At 41.7% G+C, this 17,488-nt stretch overlaps 8 protein-coding genes and 1 non-coding gene across 9 annotated transcripts; 3 read left to right on the forward strand and 6 right to left on the reverse strand.

The window, feature by feature from the left end:
• Nucleotides 1-93: 93 nt before the first annotated feature.
• On the forward strand, nt 94-1,144 carry SEC14 (phosphatidylinositol/phosphatidylcholine transfer protein SEC14; the record flags this gene model as incomplete). The annotated part of the gene is made up of 2 exons (XM_018134424.1): nt 94-111; nt 233-1,144. The coding sequence occupies 2 exons, from the start codon at nt 94-96 to the stop codon at nt 1,142-1,144; spliced, it is 930 nt and encodes a 309-aa protein (XP_017989913.1).
• Nucleotides 1,145-1,941: 797 nt separating this feature from the next.
• BUD2 (GTPase-activating protein BUD2) lies at nt 1,942-5,193 on the forward strand (the record flags this gene model as incomplete). Its single annotated transcript, XM_018134425.1, has 1 exon — nt 1,942-5,193. One exon carries the CDS (start codon nt 1,942-1,944, stop codon nt 5,191-5,193), a length of 3,252 nt encoding a protein of 1,083 aa, XP_017989914.1.
• Nucleotides 5,194-5,345: 152 nt separating this feature from the next.
• On the reverse strand, nt 5,346-8,342 carry NAM7 (ATP-dependent RNA helicase NAM7; the record flags this gene model as incomplete). Its single annotated transcript, XM_018134426.1, has 1 exon — nt 5,346-8,342. The coding sequence occupies one exon, from the start codon at nt 8,340-8,342 to the stop codon at nt 5,346-5,348; it is 2,997 nt and encodes a 998-aa protein (XP_017989915.1).
• Nucleotides 8,343-8,686: 344 nt separating this feature from the next.
• ISF1 (Isf1p) lies at nt 8,687-9,628 on the reverse strand (the record flags this gene model as incomplete). Its single annotated transcript, XM_018134427.1, has 1 exon — nt 8,687-9,628. One exon carries the CDS (start codon nt 9,626-9,628, stop codon nt 8,687-8,689), a length of 942 nt encoding a protein of 313 aa, XP_017989916.1.
• A 428-nt stretch (nt 9,629-10,056) lies between these two features.
• On the reverse strand, nt 10,057-10,842 carry YJU2 (mRNA splicing protein YJU2; the record flags this gene model as incomplete). Its single annotated transcript, XM_018134428.1, has 1 exon — nt 10,057-10,842. One exon carries the CDS (start codon nt 10,840-10,842, stop codon nt 10,057-10,059), a length of 786 nt encoding a protein of 261 aa, XP_017989917.1.
• Nucleotides 10,843-11,125: 283 nt separating this feature from the next.
• Nucleotides 11,126-11,983, reverse strand: AW171_hschr84985 (HHR153Cp; the record flags this gene model as incomplete). The annotated part of the gene is made up of 1 exon (XM_018134429.1): nt 11,126-11,983. The coding sequence occupies one exon, from the start codon at nt 11,981-11,983 to the stop codon at nt 11,126-11,128; it is 858 nt and encodes a 285-aa protein (XP_017989918.1).
• Nucleotides 11,984-12,385: 402 nt separating this feature from the next.
• AW171_hschr84986 (HHR154Cp) lies at nt 12,386-13,063 on the reverse strand (the record flags this gene model as incomplete). Its single annotated transcript, XM_018134430.1, has 1 exon — nt 12,386-13,063. One exon carries the CDS (start codon nt 13,061-13,063, stop codon nt 12,386-12,388), a length of 678 nt encoding a protein of 225 aa, XP_017989919.1.
• A 416-nt stretch (nt 13,064-13,479) lies between these two features.
• AW171_hschr84987 lies at nt 13,480-13,552 on the reverse strand. Its single transcript has one exon. It is a non-coding gene; the product is annotated as a tRNA-Lys (tRNA).
• A 221-nt stretch (nt 13,553-13,773) lies between these two features.
• Nucleotides 13,774-17,361, forward strand: RPA135 (DNA-directed RNA polymerase I core subunit RPA135; the record flags this gene model as incomplete). Its single annotated transcript, XM_018134431.1, has 1 exon — nt 13,774-17,361. The coding sequence occupies one exon, from the start codon at nt 13,774-13,776 to the stop codon at nt 17,359-17,361; it is 3,588 nt and encodes a 1,195-aa protein (XP_017989920.1).
• Between the last annotated feature and the right edge of the window lie 127 nt (nt 17,362-17,488).

Consider the following 17,488-nt stretch of genomic DNA (forward strand, 5'->3'; position numbering starts at 1 on the left):
GCATGTGAACTACAACAAGAACAGAGCCAGAACCTCTGCTGCAAACTCAAACTGTGTCCTGAGGATCCCACACGAAATACCTACTGGCTTAGAATGACCACAATACCAACCGTATGTCTGACCTTTTTACATGAAAAATGCGCTGGGAGTGATTGATCACTTCTCTTCACATGCTGCTGCCCAAGGGAATTGACCAAGTATCATATACTAACTCTAAGTTTTATCATTGCAGGAAGAAGAATTACTAGCCTCCTACCCAAATAACAGTCCTCCTAATGCCCTTCCTGGTACCCCAGGCAACCTTACAAGCGATCAGGAAGCCGCTATGCACGAATTGAGAAGATTGCTAGTTGACGCCGGGTATACAAAGCGTCTCGATGATGCAAGCATGCTACGTTTTTTGAGAGCAAGGAAGTTCGACATTGCGGCCGCTAAGCTAATGTATGAAAACTGTGAGAAATGGAGGGCAGAGTTTGGAGTTGACACCATATTCGAAGATTTCCACTATGAAGAAAAGCCATTGGTCGCTAAATTCTACCCCCAATACTACCATAAGACTGACATTGATGGCAGACCCGTCTATATTGAGGAATTAGGAAACTTAAATCTGAATGAAATGTACACTATCACCACGCAGGAACGCATGTTGAAAAACCTTGTCTGGGAATACGAATCTTTTGTCCGCTACAGAGCCCCTGCCTCCTCCAGGCAAGCAGGCTATCTAGTTGAAACTTCCTGCACAATCATGGACTTGAAGGGCATTTCCATTTCCTCAGCTGCGCAAGTCTTGAGCTACGTAAGAGAAGCGTCCAATATCGGCCAAAACTACTACCCCGAAAGAATGGGTAAATTCTTCCTTATCAATGCGCCATTCGGCTTTTCGACTGCATTCAGGTTGTTTAAGCCTTTCCTAGACCCCGTTACAGTGTCGAAGATCTTCATTCTAGGCTCCTCCTACCAGAAGGATCTTTTGAAACAAATCCCTGCAGAAAACTTACCTACAAAGTTCGGAGGAAAGTCTGAAGTTAGCGAGGAAGAAGGCGGGCTATACCTATCAGACGTCGGTCCTTGGAGAGACCCTAGATTTATCGGCCCAGAAGGCGAAGCTCCAAAGGCCTTTACTATACATTCTGCGTCTACTTGAACAGCACGCAGTAAAGCACCCCACAGTCTACTGGAGTACCAAATCTCCTTTATATATATAATATATACCGATAGAGAACGTGTACAAAGTATTTCCTTATAACACGTAAAATCAACATTAAGCACTTCCATACGTTCTACACTGCATGTGATCAACCTCGCCCGATTTATGCTTTATATCGATGTTTTTTATTCTCCACCAACCAATGCAAATTTTAATTACCAAAGCAACATGTTACCTTCACGCCCTTAACCAACGATTTACAGTTTCAAGATTCTATACTTACAATGAAATAAAGGATTCTCGAACGTCCATTCGATTTTATAGTATGTGTCATATAGACGCGGTAATTATATAAACCTTCCTATATAACTCAATGTAGCATAAAACAATCAAAAAAAGCGGTCACCCTAATTAATTAATAAGGCCGCTTCCTACGTTAAAGGTTTATATCCCCTTAAACAACATTCTGCTGATCATTAACTGATTGATTGTATTGATATTTCCCCGTTTTGTCAAATATCAAACTAAATTAGCGGTTATTTTCTGTTTTCAAAGTAGTTTCATTATTGTTTAGAGTATGTTTCTTTAGTAAACAAAGATTTCATTTTATCATTTGAACTGCTAAAGGTACTGAAACAGTTAGGAGAGCTGTCATTATATCGGAAAGGAGTTTTATTTTGTTAGAGTATTTTGTTTTTATTGAACGTGTTATAAGGTGTTTTACAGTGGGTAACCCAAGGAAAAGAGACGAATTGCTAAGAGAGCTTGATTATTTTGGTGATTATTTAGTTGATATGGTTGCCGAGACTTGTACTACAACGGATACTGGGTCTGGAGGTCATACGGGGACGTTTGACACGCCGAAGTCTACTTCGAGTCGTAGTTTGAGTAATATGTTTGGTTATGAGGAGGATGGGGGGATTATAAGCCGGTTTGCTATTATCCAAAGGATAAAGGAGAACCGTGGGTTGTTCGAGGGTGATGTGCAATGGTGCAGTAATCTTCTTCTTGACAACTGGAAGGAGAGCAGACTTCGCATTACAGAGCGTGGAATGATGGCTCGAGACGATGTGCCTGTGAGCTCGGGGTCTACTGGCTCCCGGTTACTACATAGTGCTAGCTCAAAGTTGTCGCATAAAGTGAACGAAACTGTACAGCAGGTGCCGCTAATCAAGCACCTTCAGTCTTGTTCTTTACGGTTAATGAGCAATGCAGGCGGGTCGCATCCGATTCTAGAGGTTGGGACTTACCACAGCAAGGTCTACATCAAGTTGACTGATCAGAATACATTTCTAGATATATTTTCGGCTCTGCTATTCTGGAAGTCGTTACAGACAGCAGGGGTATTCAACAAGTTTTCAGTTGTGTCACCAATATTTCCTAGCTCTTCGGAGCCTACGAACCTCCTAGTTTGCCAGTTCAATATTTTTGGGCCTTTGCCAAAGAATAAGAATGTGGTACAACTCACAAATTTGAAGAGGCCACCTACGTTGGAGGGCACTTTACCCACTCCGGATGAAGGTTGGTTTTCTGCTATGGGTGTTTTAAAGTCGGATGGTGAGCTAGACCTTTTGCTCCAGAGCGATGGATCGCTGTTACATTCAATTGATATCAAGAAACTACTAAGATCTGAAATTCAGGTATTAGACTCTTCTATTTTGCAAAACGATAACTTTATGTTTATCGGGATGTTACCTGAGTTGAGGAGGCAGCTAGGAGTTTCTAGCAACGACAATATGTTTGTATCTAAAATGCGCCCAGGGACCACGCCTAGACTCTATTTGCAATTTCCACTGCGAATAGATTTAGAGGATTGGTTTGTTGCGTTGCATTCATTTGCAATGCTGGAGGTTTTGTCGTTGATTGGTACTGATAAGTCTAATGAGTTAAAGGTATCGAATAGGTTTAAGATTACAATCTTGGAAGCTGATCTACGGTTATTGGAGGGGAAACGTTCAAACCACAACATTACATCTAATGGCGTAATGACGAACGAGGGTGAGGATAGCCCAGGTGTACCGCGGTCTTTCTATGCTACAATTTCTGTTTGGAACCACCAGCTGGCAAGAACTCCAGTTGTCAGCGGCACCTACACTCCATTTTGGAGAGAGGAGCTCGACTTTAACTTCTCTGTACGCACGGATAGTGTTCGAATAGGTGTTAGAGAAATTGTTGGTAGTAAAGGAGAGTATTCAGAGGATGATGTGCTTTTGGGATACATTGAAATATCGCAGGATATGATCAATGACTGCGAACTGAATAAGGAAACACGTTTACCAGTTTTTGCTGTCGATAATAAGGGCTTTCAATTGGGAACTATTTGTATCAAGTTAGCTTCATGCTTGAATTTTGTTTTGCCATCCCTAAACTTTCATAAATTTGAGTCCATATTGGAAGAGATTGACTTGCATGTCATGACACATTATGTCTATAATAAAATCATGGTTGAAAACCTTAAACTTGATGGTATTACTACGGTATTCTTGGATATTTTCCAAGCTATTGGCCGTGAAGATGAATGGTTCCAGGCTTTAATTGAAAGAGAGTTGATAACATTTGATCAATCCGTTCTGAATAATTCCCAAAACGCAGTTTCCTCAAATCACATTTATAACTCATTGTTTCGTGGTAATTCTGTGTTGTCCAAGTCAATCGAAAAGTATTTTAACCGCATAGGGAAGGAATATTTGGAGAAGGCATTGGGTCCAATCATCAGAGGTATTATTTCAGAGGGGGAGTCGTGTGAGATGGATCCAAGTAAAATCTGTGAACTAGACGAGTACAAGAAGCTAACCGTGCTTGAAGCTAACCATGCCAGACTACGCAAGTGGGCAGAAAGTATCTGGTCTACCATTTACAAGACATCGAATAACTTACCCAAAGGCATCATAGACCAGCTTACTTTATTTAGAAATAAGCTGGAAATCGTCTGCGGCAATGTTAATTTAAAAATGGTTTTAAATTCCATATCAGCCTTTTTGTTTCTGAGATTCTTTTGTCCTGTGATATTGAATCCAAAATTGTTTCATATAGTTAAAGAACACCCTAATGAGCAACAGAGGCGAGTTTTGACGTTGATTTCAAAGGTTGTTATGAATTTGTCAACGTTAACTACTTTTGGCTCTAAGGAACCATGGATGAACAGTATGAACGAATTCATTGAAAAACATAGGGAAGAACTATTGGCCTACGCAGACAAAGTCACTCAACGGAAACTTGATTTTAATCATAAGATCTTGAAACTAAGTGACTCAGTAGCGAGACCAAAGCTAGAAATGAACAAGGAAATTATAAAAGACCTTGCAACCAATCCCTACTTAATTGAGCGATACCTAAGAGAGACAGAGTTGGTAAACGCGCTTATTAAGTACAGGGAGACTTTGACAAGTGCTATGAAGCCAGATTCCAGTGATAGCAGTAAACATGATATCCCTAAACCTTCACAGCTTCTTTCAAGTGGTTCGGATACAGGTTTAGCTGCAACGAGCATTGGTGAATTGGAGTTTGAAAAGATTACGGAAAATAATGTTGAAGTCTTTGGTCATGATATGCTCAAGTATCTTGAAAGCGATGAGGGTCCCAAAAAGAGGCCTAGCTCAAGAATGCAGAATTCGAAGGAAAGTATTGATTTGGCTGCGCAATTGGAACAGGAAGCAGCTTTGTTATTCCACAGGATTAGACATCTGATAAGTCTATTGTCTGATTATGAATATCCTAGCGATATAATTTTAGGAAAGGCTGAATATGCAGCATTTTTGGTAGAGAGCGCTTACTACGATCCTCAAAGACGTATATTGCTTGACTTTGATAATATGTTTGCAAAAAAAGATGGGTTAACGAAATTATTCCAGGATTCACGCAGTGCAGGTATCTTCTTCTCTCCAGTCACAGCATCGGATGCAGCCACTCCTACTACGAGAACAGGCGATTCAAGCGCCCATATAGACGACAATCAAGAAGTTAAACTGGCTAAAATGAAATTAACAAATTCAATCCCTACAACTAGCAAGAGGTTCACAAAGTTGTTTAGGAAAATTGGTTTCTAGTATTATACATATTTTGAAATCTACATATCTTTACTTCTAACAGTTTGCTTACTGGAATAAGGTTTCTCCAATCTATGTCCTGACCATCTTCGAATTGAAGGCGGTTAATATCAATAATTTATTACAGAACGCCGTGTTTTCTTTACTGAATTTCACTTATTTGAAACCAAACTATTCAATGCTTTTAGTGGATTTATATGATTCTCAGCATCCTCAACTTCCACCGTATCGTAGTGTGGTGTATTTGTGCCCTTCTGGTATCTTCTCGGCTGTGAATCATTTGAATTAGCATGGTTTTTTTCGTCTCTGTTTTGATATGAATGAACTGAAGTGGAAATTGCCACTGCATTGTCCGGATGGCTATTCTGATTTTCTATGAACGATGACAAGTTACTGCTGGGCATGAAAACGCTATCAAGTGCCTGCCCACCAAATGACATTAAACTGTGTGCCTCCACCTCTCTGTTATTGAAAAAAGGGACCTCTTGGAGCTCGTTCCCATCGTCGAATTGCCAACTTCCGTTTTGATCAGCATTTTGAAATCTACGAGATCTCTTCTTCGCTCTGGTTAACTGGACTGTACAGAGCTGTAAGTTGTCCATGGTCCCTTCAACTAAACAACCTTTTTCCCTGAAGTGAACTAGTAAATCATTCCAAGTGCTGTTACGAGAAAGAGATGTTGGATTTCCCAAAATAACTAAGCCATATTTTGCCCGAGTCAGTGCCACGTTTAACCTACGAGGTTCCACTAAAAATCCAATAGATTTCTGGTCATTTGCACGTACACATGACAATATAATATAATCTTTCTCACGTCCTTGGAAAGAATCAACAGAAGCCACTTCAACATTGAGATACATATCTTTATCCATAGCACCGTTCATCTGCATATATTGAACAATATAAGCTCTTTGGCCTTCGTAGGGCGTAACAACACCAATCTGTTCCGGTTTAACACCATCTTTAAATAACCTCGATATGACACGCTCGCAATTGATTGCTTCAATCCTATTTAAATATGATGTTCCATTAGCAGAGATTTCTTCTCTACCATAATTTGCCCAAAACATCATCGGAATATCGCTAATGGGCCAAGGGAATGAATTATTTGATATCGTACGTTCTTCAATAGTAACACCGTTCTGTAAAACTCCATCGTAGAACGTATTGCTGGAGAATTCACTCAAATGTGGGTGCATACGATATTGAATTTCCAAGCGTATTGGAACATGACCTAGTTGTATTAATCTTTCGAATAAAGACTGCTTTAACCCTGCTTTGTCCGCCTTGCGATCTAAGATAACAGGACCTAATTGCTGATGGTCACCGACTAAGACAACCTGCTTCGCACCTTTGACCATTGGGATCAAACATTCTGGTTCGGATGCCTGCGTGCTCTCATCGATTAAGACATATTTGAACTTCCTCTCCAGTCTTCTGTCACCGGCGCAAACACATGTACAACACACGACATCAGCTTTCTTAAAGATTTCAAACTCCAATTTTCTTAATAACTTTACGTATGCCCGAGACTGCTTGTTCGTTAATTCAACTCCAGAGTCTTTAAGATTTAAATATCTTTTTAATTCTCCCTTGGCAGATCTTTTTAACAGATTATGCAATGATAAATCCATAACGCTAGATTCAACATCTTCCCTGCTCCTTGCAGTTAGTCTCACAATTTTCAATCCCATGTCACGCAATTTCGATGCAATATGATCAACAGCAACGTTTGACGGAGCGCAAACTAAAATATGTTCCTTATGCATCTTCGACAAAAAGTAAACTATTGCTGCGGATGTGACAGTTTTACCAGTACCCGGAGGACCCTGTATCAAGGATAACGGCTGTTGTAAAACGTGAGAAATGGCTTTCTTTTGGGACTGGTTAAGAGCAGTAAAGTTTGGAATAGTAAAGTCCTTTGGCATATTAACATCAAACTTTATTTCAGGAACGTCATGGCCCAATATTTTATAGTACAAGTAGCCAGAAATGCTTTTTTTATCAACAGCAAATTTCTTCAAGGCATCCTGCATTCTATCATAGGTGGTACCTTTCCAAACAAACTCTGCAGTGAAACCAGTATTCAGATTTGTTGGGGGGTTCTTGCTACCCTTTTTCAATTCCAAGGTGAATTCTTGCTGAATACTGCCAGGAAGCCTTAAAATATACCCGCGACCTTCCCAGGCAGGATGCAATAATCCGGAATATCTTAAAATCATTTCATCTCCGACATTGACTTTCAAGTCATTAGAATCATATGTCGACAACATAAAGGACGCAAGATATTGATTCTTTTGAGCCAATGTCCAAGTAACAGAAATATGTTCCAACCCTTGAGACTCACGCAACTGTTTATCATAATTCGCCTCATGGAGTACTAATGGCCCAAAGGTCCTCTGGTATTCGTAAGCATCTGTGTATTTCAATAATGCTGTTGGAACTTCTTCCTGGGCTTCCAGATCTTCTATGTCCTTTACCGTGGCATCCTTGTTTGATCTCCATTTAACTTCCAACTTCGATATCTGAGACCGTGTAATTCGAGATGCCTTCAATTTGTCTTCATCACTAGGCTCCTCGGCAACCCAGCTCAAAAGCTGCCTATTGTCAATTAGTGGCTGCCACTGATCCGTATCCCAGTTCACATTTTTGGTCTGAGCACAAGGCAAACGGCAAAGGATTACTACTACCGCTTCACTCTTGGCCGCAACAAAACCCAAAAGAAATATATTTTGACAACCGCAGTTATAGCATTCCAAAACTGTATCCCCAAAATCAGAATCTTCATGCAATGAAACTACTTTATGATGCGAAGCAACTAAATGATTCACAATATGAGAACTTGAGCATCCTATCTTCGAATTGCAAAACCACTTCTTACAGTCATTACATTTCGCTACACTCGTGGGCGAATCAATAGAACAGTATGCACAAGCGTGGTCTGAAACCAAATTCAGATTCCCTAGCTCTTCCTCTACTTCATCAACAATAAAACTATCTTGAAGCGAGTTTTCTAAAGTACCATCTGAATCTATAGATTGGTCGAACGAATCATCTAAATTATCTCCGTTAATCGATCCAACTGAATTACTATCTAGTGGGGATGAACTCAACTCTTCTAATTCAGAATTACCACTCGTTTCAACCATTGTTCCGATATAAACTCGTCGTACTTTCTTTTCACTGTGATGATGTGCGATGTTAGCTATCGAATTTAAACTAAAAGAACGTTATTAAAAATATCATTATACACGATGTACGTCATGTTGCTATCGTAATACCGCCTATAGAGGCTGTGGAAAGCTGCTAGAAGTGGCTAATATCGTCCACACGCTGTTATGGAAGCGTATCACGGTCTTTTGGCAGCAATTTCGTGTGTTGTGTGCTTTTTTGGTGTGTTTATGTGAATCATAAAATGTTGAGGCGATGGAATTAATATAAAACAGCGCATTTCAAAGGGTAGATTCACCTGTGTCTCTATTTAATGCTGTAATTATGATTGAAATGACACTGATAGTGACAATTCAATGTGGGATTTCCTTCGCTTCCTCTTTTCTAAAAAGAGGGGAGGTGGGGAAAGTTTGTCGTTAACGTTTGAATGCGAACTTATCGATGAGCAGCTCGGGTAGGTAGGAGAAGCAATGCTACTCTGGCCCCCTATTGGTGAAGATGCGGATAGCTTGACATCTTTATCAAAGAAGGACTCTGCCGCAGAGTCTAATTCCGTACCAACATATTTCTCCAAACTATAAATGTGCGTCGGTATTGCTATGAAGGAAGATCGTGTTCTGAGGCGACAGCTAGATTCTTCTTGGTTCATCCCATCACTGGAAGTAGCAAGCCCCGCGTTGGTACTATCTAGGAAACTTTGTCGGGTTGTTTCCCTGGAAAGTTGTAAGATAATGCTGTTTGTCCGCGGTCTGTTGAATGAGATATCATCTGGATCAAAACCACCTCTAGAAGGTGACATACCTGTCTTAACTTTGCCACAACGTGTGCAAAGTTGTTGTTTTCTAATTCCCCTCATGTTGCTGCAATTCGCGGACGGTGAAATGCTAAGCCGTCCATTCTTGTTATCACCGTCTAACTGCTGAGAAACATTGCCAATTTCATTACCCAATACTTCAGGGGCAGTTTTTTGTGCAAACCGTCCCTCATTCCCACCATCTCCTGATAAATCAAACTCTTCTTCCATATCACTTTTCTCCTCTTCTGAAGTATCTGAATACCAAACATCTGAACCCTGGTCCTCTACAGAACGTTCAAATATACCCATTCCATTTCTGCATTGGCAATAATTCATTTGTGCATTATTCTGGAAATATTGTAAGCCTGACTGTAGTCTGAAGCCCTCGTTTGAGATTTGGGCACTTCTGGATTTGGGAATCATTGTAGTAACGCTTGACTGTCGCAAAGCGCTATCCTCTTTCTGCATATAGTTCTGTCACTCTGTATATTTGTAATATAGTCTTGTTATCTATGCGCTTTGAGTAACACTATGTGCAGTAAGGTTATAGTACAAGGTTTGACGATTTGCTTTTTTCTGTATCCTTGATTTAATTTGTGTCTATGTGACAAAGTGTCTTCAAGAGGAAATAAGATCTAAGAAAAAGGTCCACTTGGAATCCTTTGGAGTATCCCGGTTGCTAAGTTGATAATAGGAACTTCCCTTTGGAGCTGAGCTTGTAGGGGGTTTTACGGTATTTATTAATATTTCTATGTAGGACAGTGTTATGAATGTTGGGGATTTCAGAATGCTTAGATCAATTTAAACGCCCACCTATCAGTGTCTTGCTATAGATTAACATCGCAGCACGTTTATAGATGTTATTGGCACTTGTCAATGCGAAGGAAAGAAGAAGATTAACACTTCCTGCGGAATTTTTTTTTTTTCTTGGAAACAATGCCCAGGGGATTGCTTTGGGGTTTATGCTTAGCGTCACTGGGAACGGATTCTGGAACATTTTTATTCAGCTTCTGTTCTTCCGCCTTCCGTTTAAATGCCTCTTCCGCTATTTGATCAATGTCATCGAGTTCCGGGCCATCAATACTGACGCTGCTACTGTCAACAGTAGCGGCTCGTCTCATTCGGCGGTAGCTAGCCTTCTGCAGCGCTTCCACTACTTCGTCATCCTCCTGCTCCTGTTGGAGCTTTGCAAGCCGGAGCTCCAACTGCTGCAGTTTGTCCTCTCCGTTATCTTCTTCGGCACGTGACATTGCCTCTTCCTCCTTCATTAGTCTATCCAGAGTCTCCTCTGTTGTCTCGTCGGCCCTGATGTTGGATTTCTCGTCTTCGCGAACGTAATTACGCACACCGCCTACTTCCATCTCGTAATCACCCCTATTGGGGTCGGTCCGGAACGATATCATACTCGAGCACCGCGGACACTTGATGCTTAGCCTAAAAATCTTGATGGTATCGAGGTACTTCTCCGGCAGCACCTCCTTCTTGCCATTAAACTTGCGAAATTTGGGGATATACTCAGAACACTTCAGGCACCGTATGCTAAACGGAGTCATTAATCTTATCGTAACACTGTCTTTCTGCATGGTCTTCAGCTTCTTAGAGAGCTGGCGCACCTGCTTCTCCGCCTCCTGCGGATCATAGTCGGGGGGGTAGTACTTGTTGATCACCTTTCGCTCTGACATCGCGCCCTGTCTTCAGTCCTTCTTTCTGTTCCAACCCTGAATCTGCAGAGATGAGCTCCAGAAGTAAGCGTTGGAATTTGGAAAAGCTTAATATTTATTTTATTAACGCTGTTTCGGACGTGTCACGTGACTCGCCTAAGCTTAAATATATCATATACAAATAATATAAAAGAACTCCAAGACATTTAAGCTATCGATGACTAGCATGATGTTATGCCCTTGATGTAGGATTATTCTGTCCGTGGTCTGCCTTTATCTGTGCCTTATGTTGTATTATAGGATTTCAGAGCAGTAAGAGCGCTGCACCAATAATGTAACTGTTTAAGCGACCTAAGCGCCCAGCGCCATTTTTAGAACTAGACTCGACACTCCTGTGTGCATTGTAGAAAGATCCATCACCATTGGTGGATGTCGCATGCAGCAAGGATGGCCTGTCGGAAAGAGGAACCCTTAATGACACGACGGTGACATCTGTCGTTGGAACAGCCTGCATCGAGGTGACAACCACGTTAGGAGCCGGTGTGTGTATAACCGGTATAAAGTTAGTCCCAACTATAGTCCTAGTTGATAGCAGTACGGAACGGCTTTCTTCACTTGAAGAAGCGGCATTAGTCCTTGGTGGTTGCATTAAATTACCCGCTGACGAACCAGATCTCACACCTGATGTAGTCTTGGGCTTATCTGGCTCGGAAGGGTCAAAGTCAGCAACCACAGTTGTGCCAGTCGTAGAATGTGGACGAATATCCATTTTAGGACTGTCGCCTACGGACTGCGTATACCACTGAGTGTTGCCATTGTCGTTAACAGCGTAAAAGTCCTGCGAGTCCTTGTAGGTTAATCGCCCCCCTACAATCTTGAAACCATCTGCTGCGGAACTCTCACCTCCCATGACTATTTTGCCGCTGTCCTCAACTCCGAGCCATTCGTTATTGGAAAACTGGATCTTGCCAGAATTGTTAATTACCGCGCTTAATTTCTTTAAGGAACGTCCAATAAGCAAGTCCTTTCCTTCGTCGTATATTGTGAAATAACCGGCGTCGGGTCCCTCAACAAATCCAACAAATCCAAACCTGTCGGAATCGGCCAAAACAGCACGCGACGCGGCAAGTAAGCTAACTATTAATGCACTACAGATTTTCATGGTTTGTCTTTCAAAAGGTGTCAAAATAGGTACCGATTAAAGTATGATTACCGAATACTTAGTAACTATCATCGGTTCTAGAACAGTCTTATATAGTTAAACTCAAGAACTTTGTATGCCACTTGCGCGGCTACTGATGGGCCTTGCAGAACTGGGGCCCATCTGACGGACGCTGTAAGCGGCCCGCTTTAATATTACCAGCGGACGAAACTAAAAACGCATATGAGCGAAGAGTGAAAAAGAAAACAGTTTCAAAATATGTATCAAAAGGTATTAGAAGTATAGAGGAATATAGATGTTGCCGCTATATCATGCGGCGATTGTGTTTTTTATGAAGAGTTTCCTTTTCCATTTATCACACATAGCTCAGAGATATGCACAAGGTGCTAGAACAGGCGAAACTTACATCAACAAACCAATAGCGGCGGCTGCAGCACCGGCAAATAGGTTAGCACCGTTGAAGTTGGCACCGTTCAAAGAGTGAGCTTGAACAACTGGGGTGGAAGTAGCGGCTTGAATTTGACCGTCACCGATTTGGCTAACAAGAGCGGTGGCAGCTGGGTTCAAGGTGGAGGTAACAGCAGTGGAGGAGTCAGTGTCGTTTGGCTTGTGGAAGTCACGGACGGTGGTAGCGTTGGTGTTGTTACCAGCTAGTTGACCTCTGATAACAATACCGTTACCACCTTGGATTTGCTCCTCTCTGTTCTTGTAGCTCAAGATGTACTCAGAACCGTTGGTAGCAGCCCAGTAGAATTCGGAACCGTTGACACCAATGTGGCCACCAGAAGCGTAGAAACCGGTAGAAGCTTCTTCTTCCTCACCTAGTCTGAAAACACCTTCTTCCAAAGCAACCCAGTACTTAGAACCGTACTTGAGCTTACCGTCGTCAGTAATAACAGAGGTGACAGCTGGGTGGCCGTAACCAACCTTGACCAAGTTGTCTTCACCAACGTAGAGACCGGAGTAGTGGAACTTGGATGCACTACGGATGATTAAAGCGTAGAACTCGTCAGAGTCGGCCAAAGCAGATTTAGCGAAAGTGAGGGCAGCGGCAGCAGCGGAAACTTGAGTGAACTTCATTGTTGATTGGATTGGATGGATTAGTGATTTGTATTAATACTGACTGATTCTTTTAGACTAAATCTTAAAAGTTCAACTGATAATGAAATACAAGATCGAATGCAATATATATATAATGGATTTTCTACGTTACCTCCACAGTGTAATAAAAAAAAACAATTTACATGATTCTATCAATAGACTGTTTCTAAAAATGAGACTTAATTACGTGACGTATTTAGGGTTTATTGGAAAAATCCGATTATATTTTTACGAGGGCTATCCATTTGGCAAATAGAATCAGACGATTGTCTCATAATTAGTAATCTCATTCCCGGAAAAACGCGGGCCTTTTTAAATTAACTTCTTAAAAAAGAGAACGCCATTCGGACAATTGTGAGGAAAGTCACAGGCGGACGAAGGGGATGCAAAAATTTAGCCCTGTACGGGGCTCGAACCCGTAACCTTATGATTAAGAGTCATACGCGCTACCGATTGCGCCAACAAGGCTGTTTATTTGATGTTAGGACCTGGTTCACGTGCGGTTTTGACGGTGATTCCTGGGCAGCTGATCTACAGAACAAAAAAGCAATTCACGCCATGAGAGAAAATTTTCAGCTGCGAAGCTCATCGCTACTGAATGGTGGTGAAGTACAAGTAAGGAAGACTACTTCGTTTGGGACAAGACTGGCGATTGAACTGCAAGAGTTTCGGGACGTTCAAATATAGGAATGAGCGTTATGGAAGGCGGTTTGAAGAACCGGACTGCGGATTTCAGGACTGTGGAACGTGAATCGCGGTTTGTCAATCCTCCTAAAGACAAATCTGCGTTCCCGCTGTTACAGGAGGCCGTGGAGCCGCACATCGGATCCTTCAATGCGTTGACAGAAGGGCCTGGTGGCGGCCTGTTGAATCAAGCGATGAAGGACATTGGCGCCAAGGTTGTGTTTGATGGTAAGCGAACGGACGAAAACCCAAACTACCTGGGAAACAAATTGTCCTTTGAGGTGGAACAAATTTCAGTCATGAAGCCCATGACCAACGACGGAGTGAGCATGGCGATGGAACGGAAAGTTTTTCCCGCGGAGAGCAGACAGCTGCTGTCATCTTATAAAGGCAAGCTGATGCTCAAGTTGAAGTGGAATGTGAATAACGGTGAAACTGTTTATAGCGAGGTTCGGGATTGCGGGTGGTTACCAATTATGTTGCGGAGTAACCGCTGTCATTTAGACAAGATGTCGCCACACGACCTAGTTCAGCACAAAGAAGAGTCTGATGAACTTGGAGGGTACTTTATTGTCAATGGTATTGAGAAACTGATCAGAATGCTGATTGTTCAGCGTAGGAATCACCCAATGGCTATAATTAGACCATCATTTGCCAACAGGGGAGCATCATATTCGCATTACGGTGTTCAAATCCGTTGTGTTAGACCCGATCAGACCTCTCAAACCAATGTCTTGCATTACCTGAATGATGGTCAGGTGGCATTTCGTTTCTCCTGGAGGAAAAATGAATACTTGGTACCTGTTGTTATGATTCTAAAGGCGCTGACTAATGCTAGTGATAGAGAGTTGTTTGATGGTATAGTCGGTACAGACACTGCAAACTCTTTCTTAACTGATCGTTTGGAATTGTTACTTCGTGGATTCAAGAAGCAGTATGCACAGCTGCAGAACAGGAGACAAGTGCTTCAGTATTTGGGCGACAAATTCCGGGTGGTGTTCCAAGCTTCACCTGGGATGAGTGATTATGACGTCGGTCAGGAAGTGCTAAGACGTATTGTTTTGGTGCACCTTGGCGAAAATGTCGATAAGTCCCGGATGTTGATGTTTATGATCAGAAAATTATACTCCTTGGTTGCCGGTGAGTGTTTTCCAGACAATCCAGATGCGACCCAGCATCAAGAAGTGCTTTTAGGCGGGTTTTTGTATGGTATGATCATTAAGGAAAAGGTTGACGAATATCTACAATCCATTAGAATGCAGATAACTGCAGATGTCAATCGAGGCATTGCTGTGGACTTCAACGACCGTAAGTACATGAGCAGGGTATTAATGAGGGTTAATGAGAACATCGGTTCGAAACTGCAATACTTTTTGTCCACTGGTAATTTGGTTTCTCAGTCTGGTCTTGATTTGCAACAAGTTTCTGGTTACACTGTTGTTGCTGAGAAGATTAACTTCTATCGTTTTATTTCGCACTTTAGAATGGTTCATAGAGGTTCTTTCTTTGCTCAATTGAAGACCACTGCCGTCAGAAAGTTGCTTCCAGAATCCTGGGGGTTCTTGTGTCCCGTGCATACACCTGATGGTACGCCGTGTGGTTTGTTGAATCATTTTGCTCATAAATGTAAAATTTCTACCACGCAGTCAGATGTATCTGAAGTTCCTCAGTTACTGTACCGATTGGGTGTTTCTCCTGCAGCCCATGTTACAGCTGCTGGCCCTACTAAATGTTGTGTTCAACTAGACGGAAAAATTATTGGTTGGTGTTCACATGAGCAAGGTAAAGTTGTTGCTGATACCTTGAGATTCTGGAAGGTTGAAGGGAAAACCCCAGGTCTACCGTTAAGTTTAGAAATTGGTTATGTTCCACCTTCTACTCGTGGTCAATATCCAGGTCTGTACTTGTTTGCTGGACACTCTAGAATGATGCGTCCAGTTCGTTACTTACCTCTAGATAAGGAAGATATAGTGGGTCCATTTGAACAGGTTTATATGAACATTGCTGTCACGCCTCCGGAAATCCAAAACAACGTACATACACATGTTGAATTTTCCCCAACCAACATTCTATCCATTCTGGCTAACTTAACTCCATTCTCGGACTTTAATCAATCTCCTAGAAATATGTATCAATGTCAGATGGGTAAGCAAACTATGGGTACTCCAGGTGTTGCCTTATGCCATCGTTCCGATAACAAATTGTATAGGTTGCAATCCGGCCAAACACCAATTGTGAAAGCTAATCTTTATGATGACTACGGGATGGATAACTTCCCGAACGGTACGAACGCTGTGGTTGCTGTCATTTCTTATACTGGTTATGATATGGATGATGCGATGATTATAAACAAGTCTGCCGATGAGAGAGGCTTTGCATACGGCACAATGTACAAGACTGAAAAGATTGACTTGTCCTTGAACAGAGGACGTGGTGACCCAATCACCCAGTATTTTGGTTTTGGTAACGATGAATGGCCAAAAGAATGGCTAGAAAAGCTTGACGATGATGGTTTGCCCATGATTGGTACTTACGTTGAAGAAGGTGATCCAATTTGTGCTTACTTTGATGAGACATTGAACAAAACTAAAATCAAGACATACCATTCTAGTGAACCAGCATACGTTGAAGAAGTTAATTTAATTGGGGATGATTCCAGCAAGTGCCAAGAGCTTCAGTATATTACCATCAAGTACCGTATTAGAAGAACTCCAAATATCGGTGACAAGTTTTCTTCTAGACATGGTCAAAAAGGTGTTTGTTCGAGAAAATGGCCCACTGTAGACATGCCATTTAGTGAAACTGGAATTCAGCCAGATGTCATTATTAATCCTCATGCTTTCCCTTCGCGTATGACAATCGGTATGTTTGTGGAGTCTCTGGCCGGTAAGGCAGGTGCTTTACATGGTATTGCTCAAGATGCTACCCCATGGACATTTAACGAAGATGACACTCCTGCTGACTACTTTGGTGATCAATTACTAAAGGCAGGATATAACTACCACGGTAACGAACCAATGTATTCAGGTGCTACTGGTGAAGAATTGAGAGCAGACATCTACATTGGTGTCGTCTACTATCAAAGATTGCGTCATATGGTTAACGATAAGTTCCAAGTACGTTCCACAGGTCCTGTTAATAGTTTGACTATGCAGCCTGTGAAGGGTAGAAAGAGACATGGTGGTATTAGAGTTGGTGAAATGGAAAGGGATGCCCTAATTGGTCATGGTACCTCTTTCTTGTTACAAGACCGTCTGCTAAATTCCTCGGATTATACTCAATCTGCCATCTGTCGTGAGTGTGGTTCTATTTTAACCACTCAATTAAGTGTGCCTAAAATAGGCACCATGGCAACCGTTAGATGTCGACGTTGTGCTATTTCATTCGATGAGGCTAAAAAGATGCTCGCAGAACACGAGCACGAGGAATCAATATATATTAATGATTCACACATCTGGGAAGACGGTCAAGGTAAAAAGTTTGTCGGTGGTGATGAAACCACTACTGTGGCTATCCCATTTGTCTTGAAATATTTGGATTCTGAATTGGCTGCTATGGGTATTAGACTCCGCTATGATATCGAACCAAAATGAGAGACAATATATAGAAGCACAATAATAGAAACTTAAAAATACCTAATTGTAAAATAATATAGATATATAGAGGAACCTATATCCCGATTAAAGTTATCAGAAATTACCAGAAGCCCATTTTGTATTT

Source organism: Eremothecium sinecaudum, chromosome VIII, assembly GCF_001548555.1.
Source record: "Eremothecium sinecaudum strain ATCC 58844 chromosome VIII, complete sequence".
NCBI classification, from domain to species: Eukaryota; Fungi; Ascomycota; class Saccharomycetes; order Saccharomycetales; family Saccharomycetaceae; genus Eremothecium; species Eremothecium sinecaudum.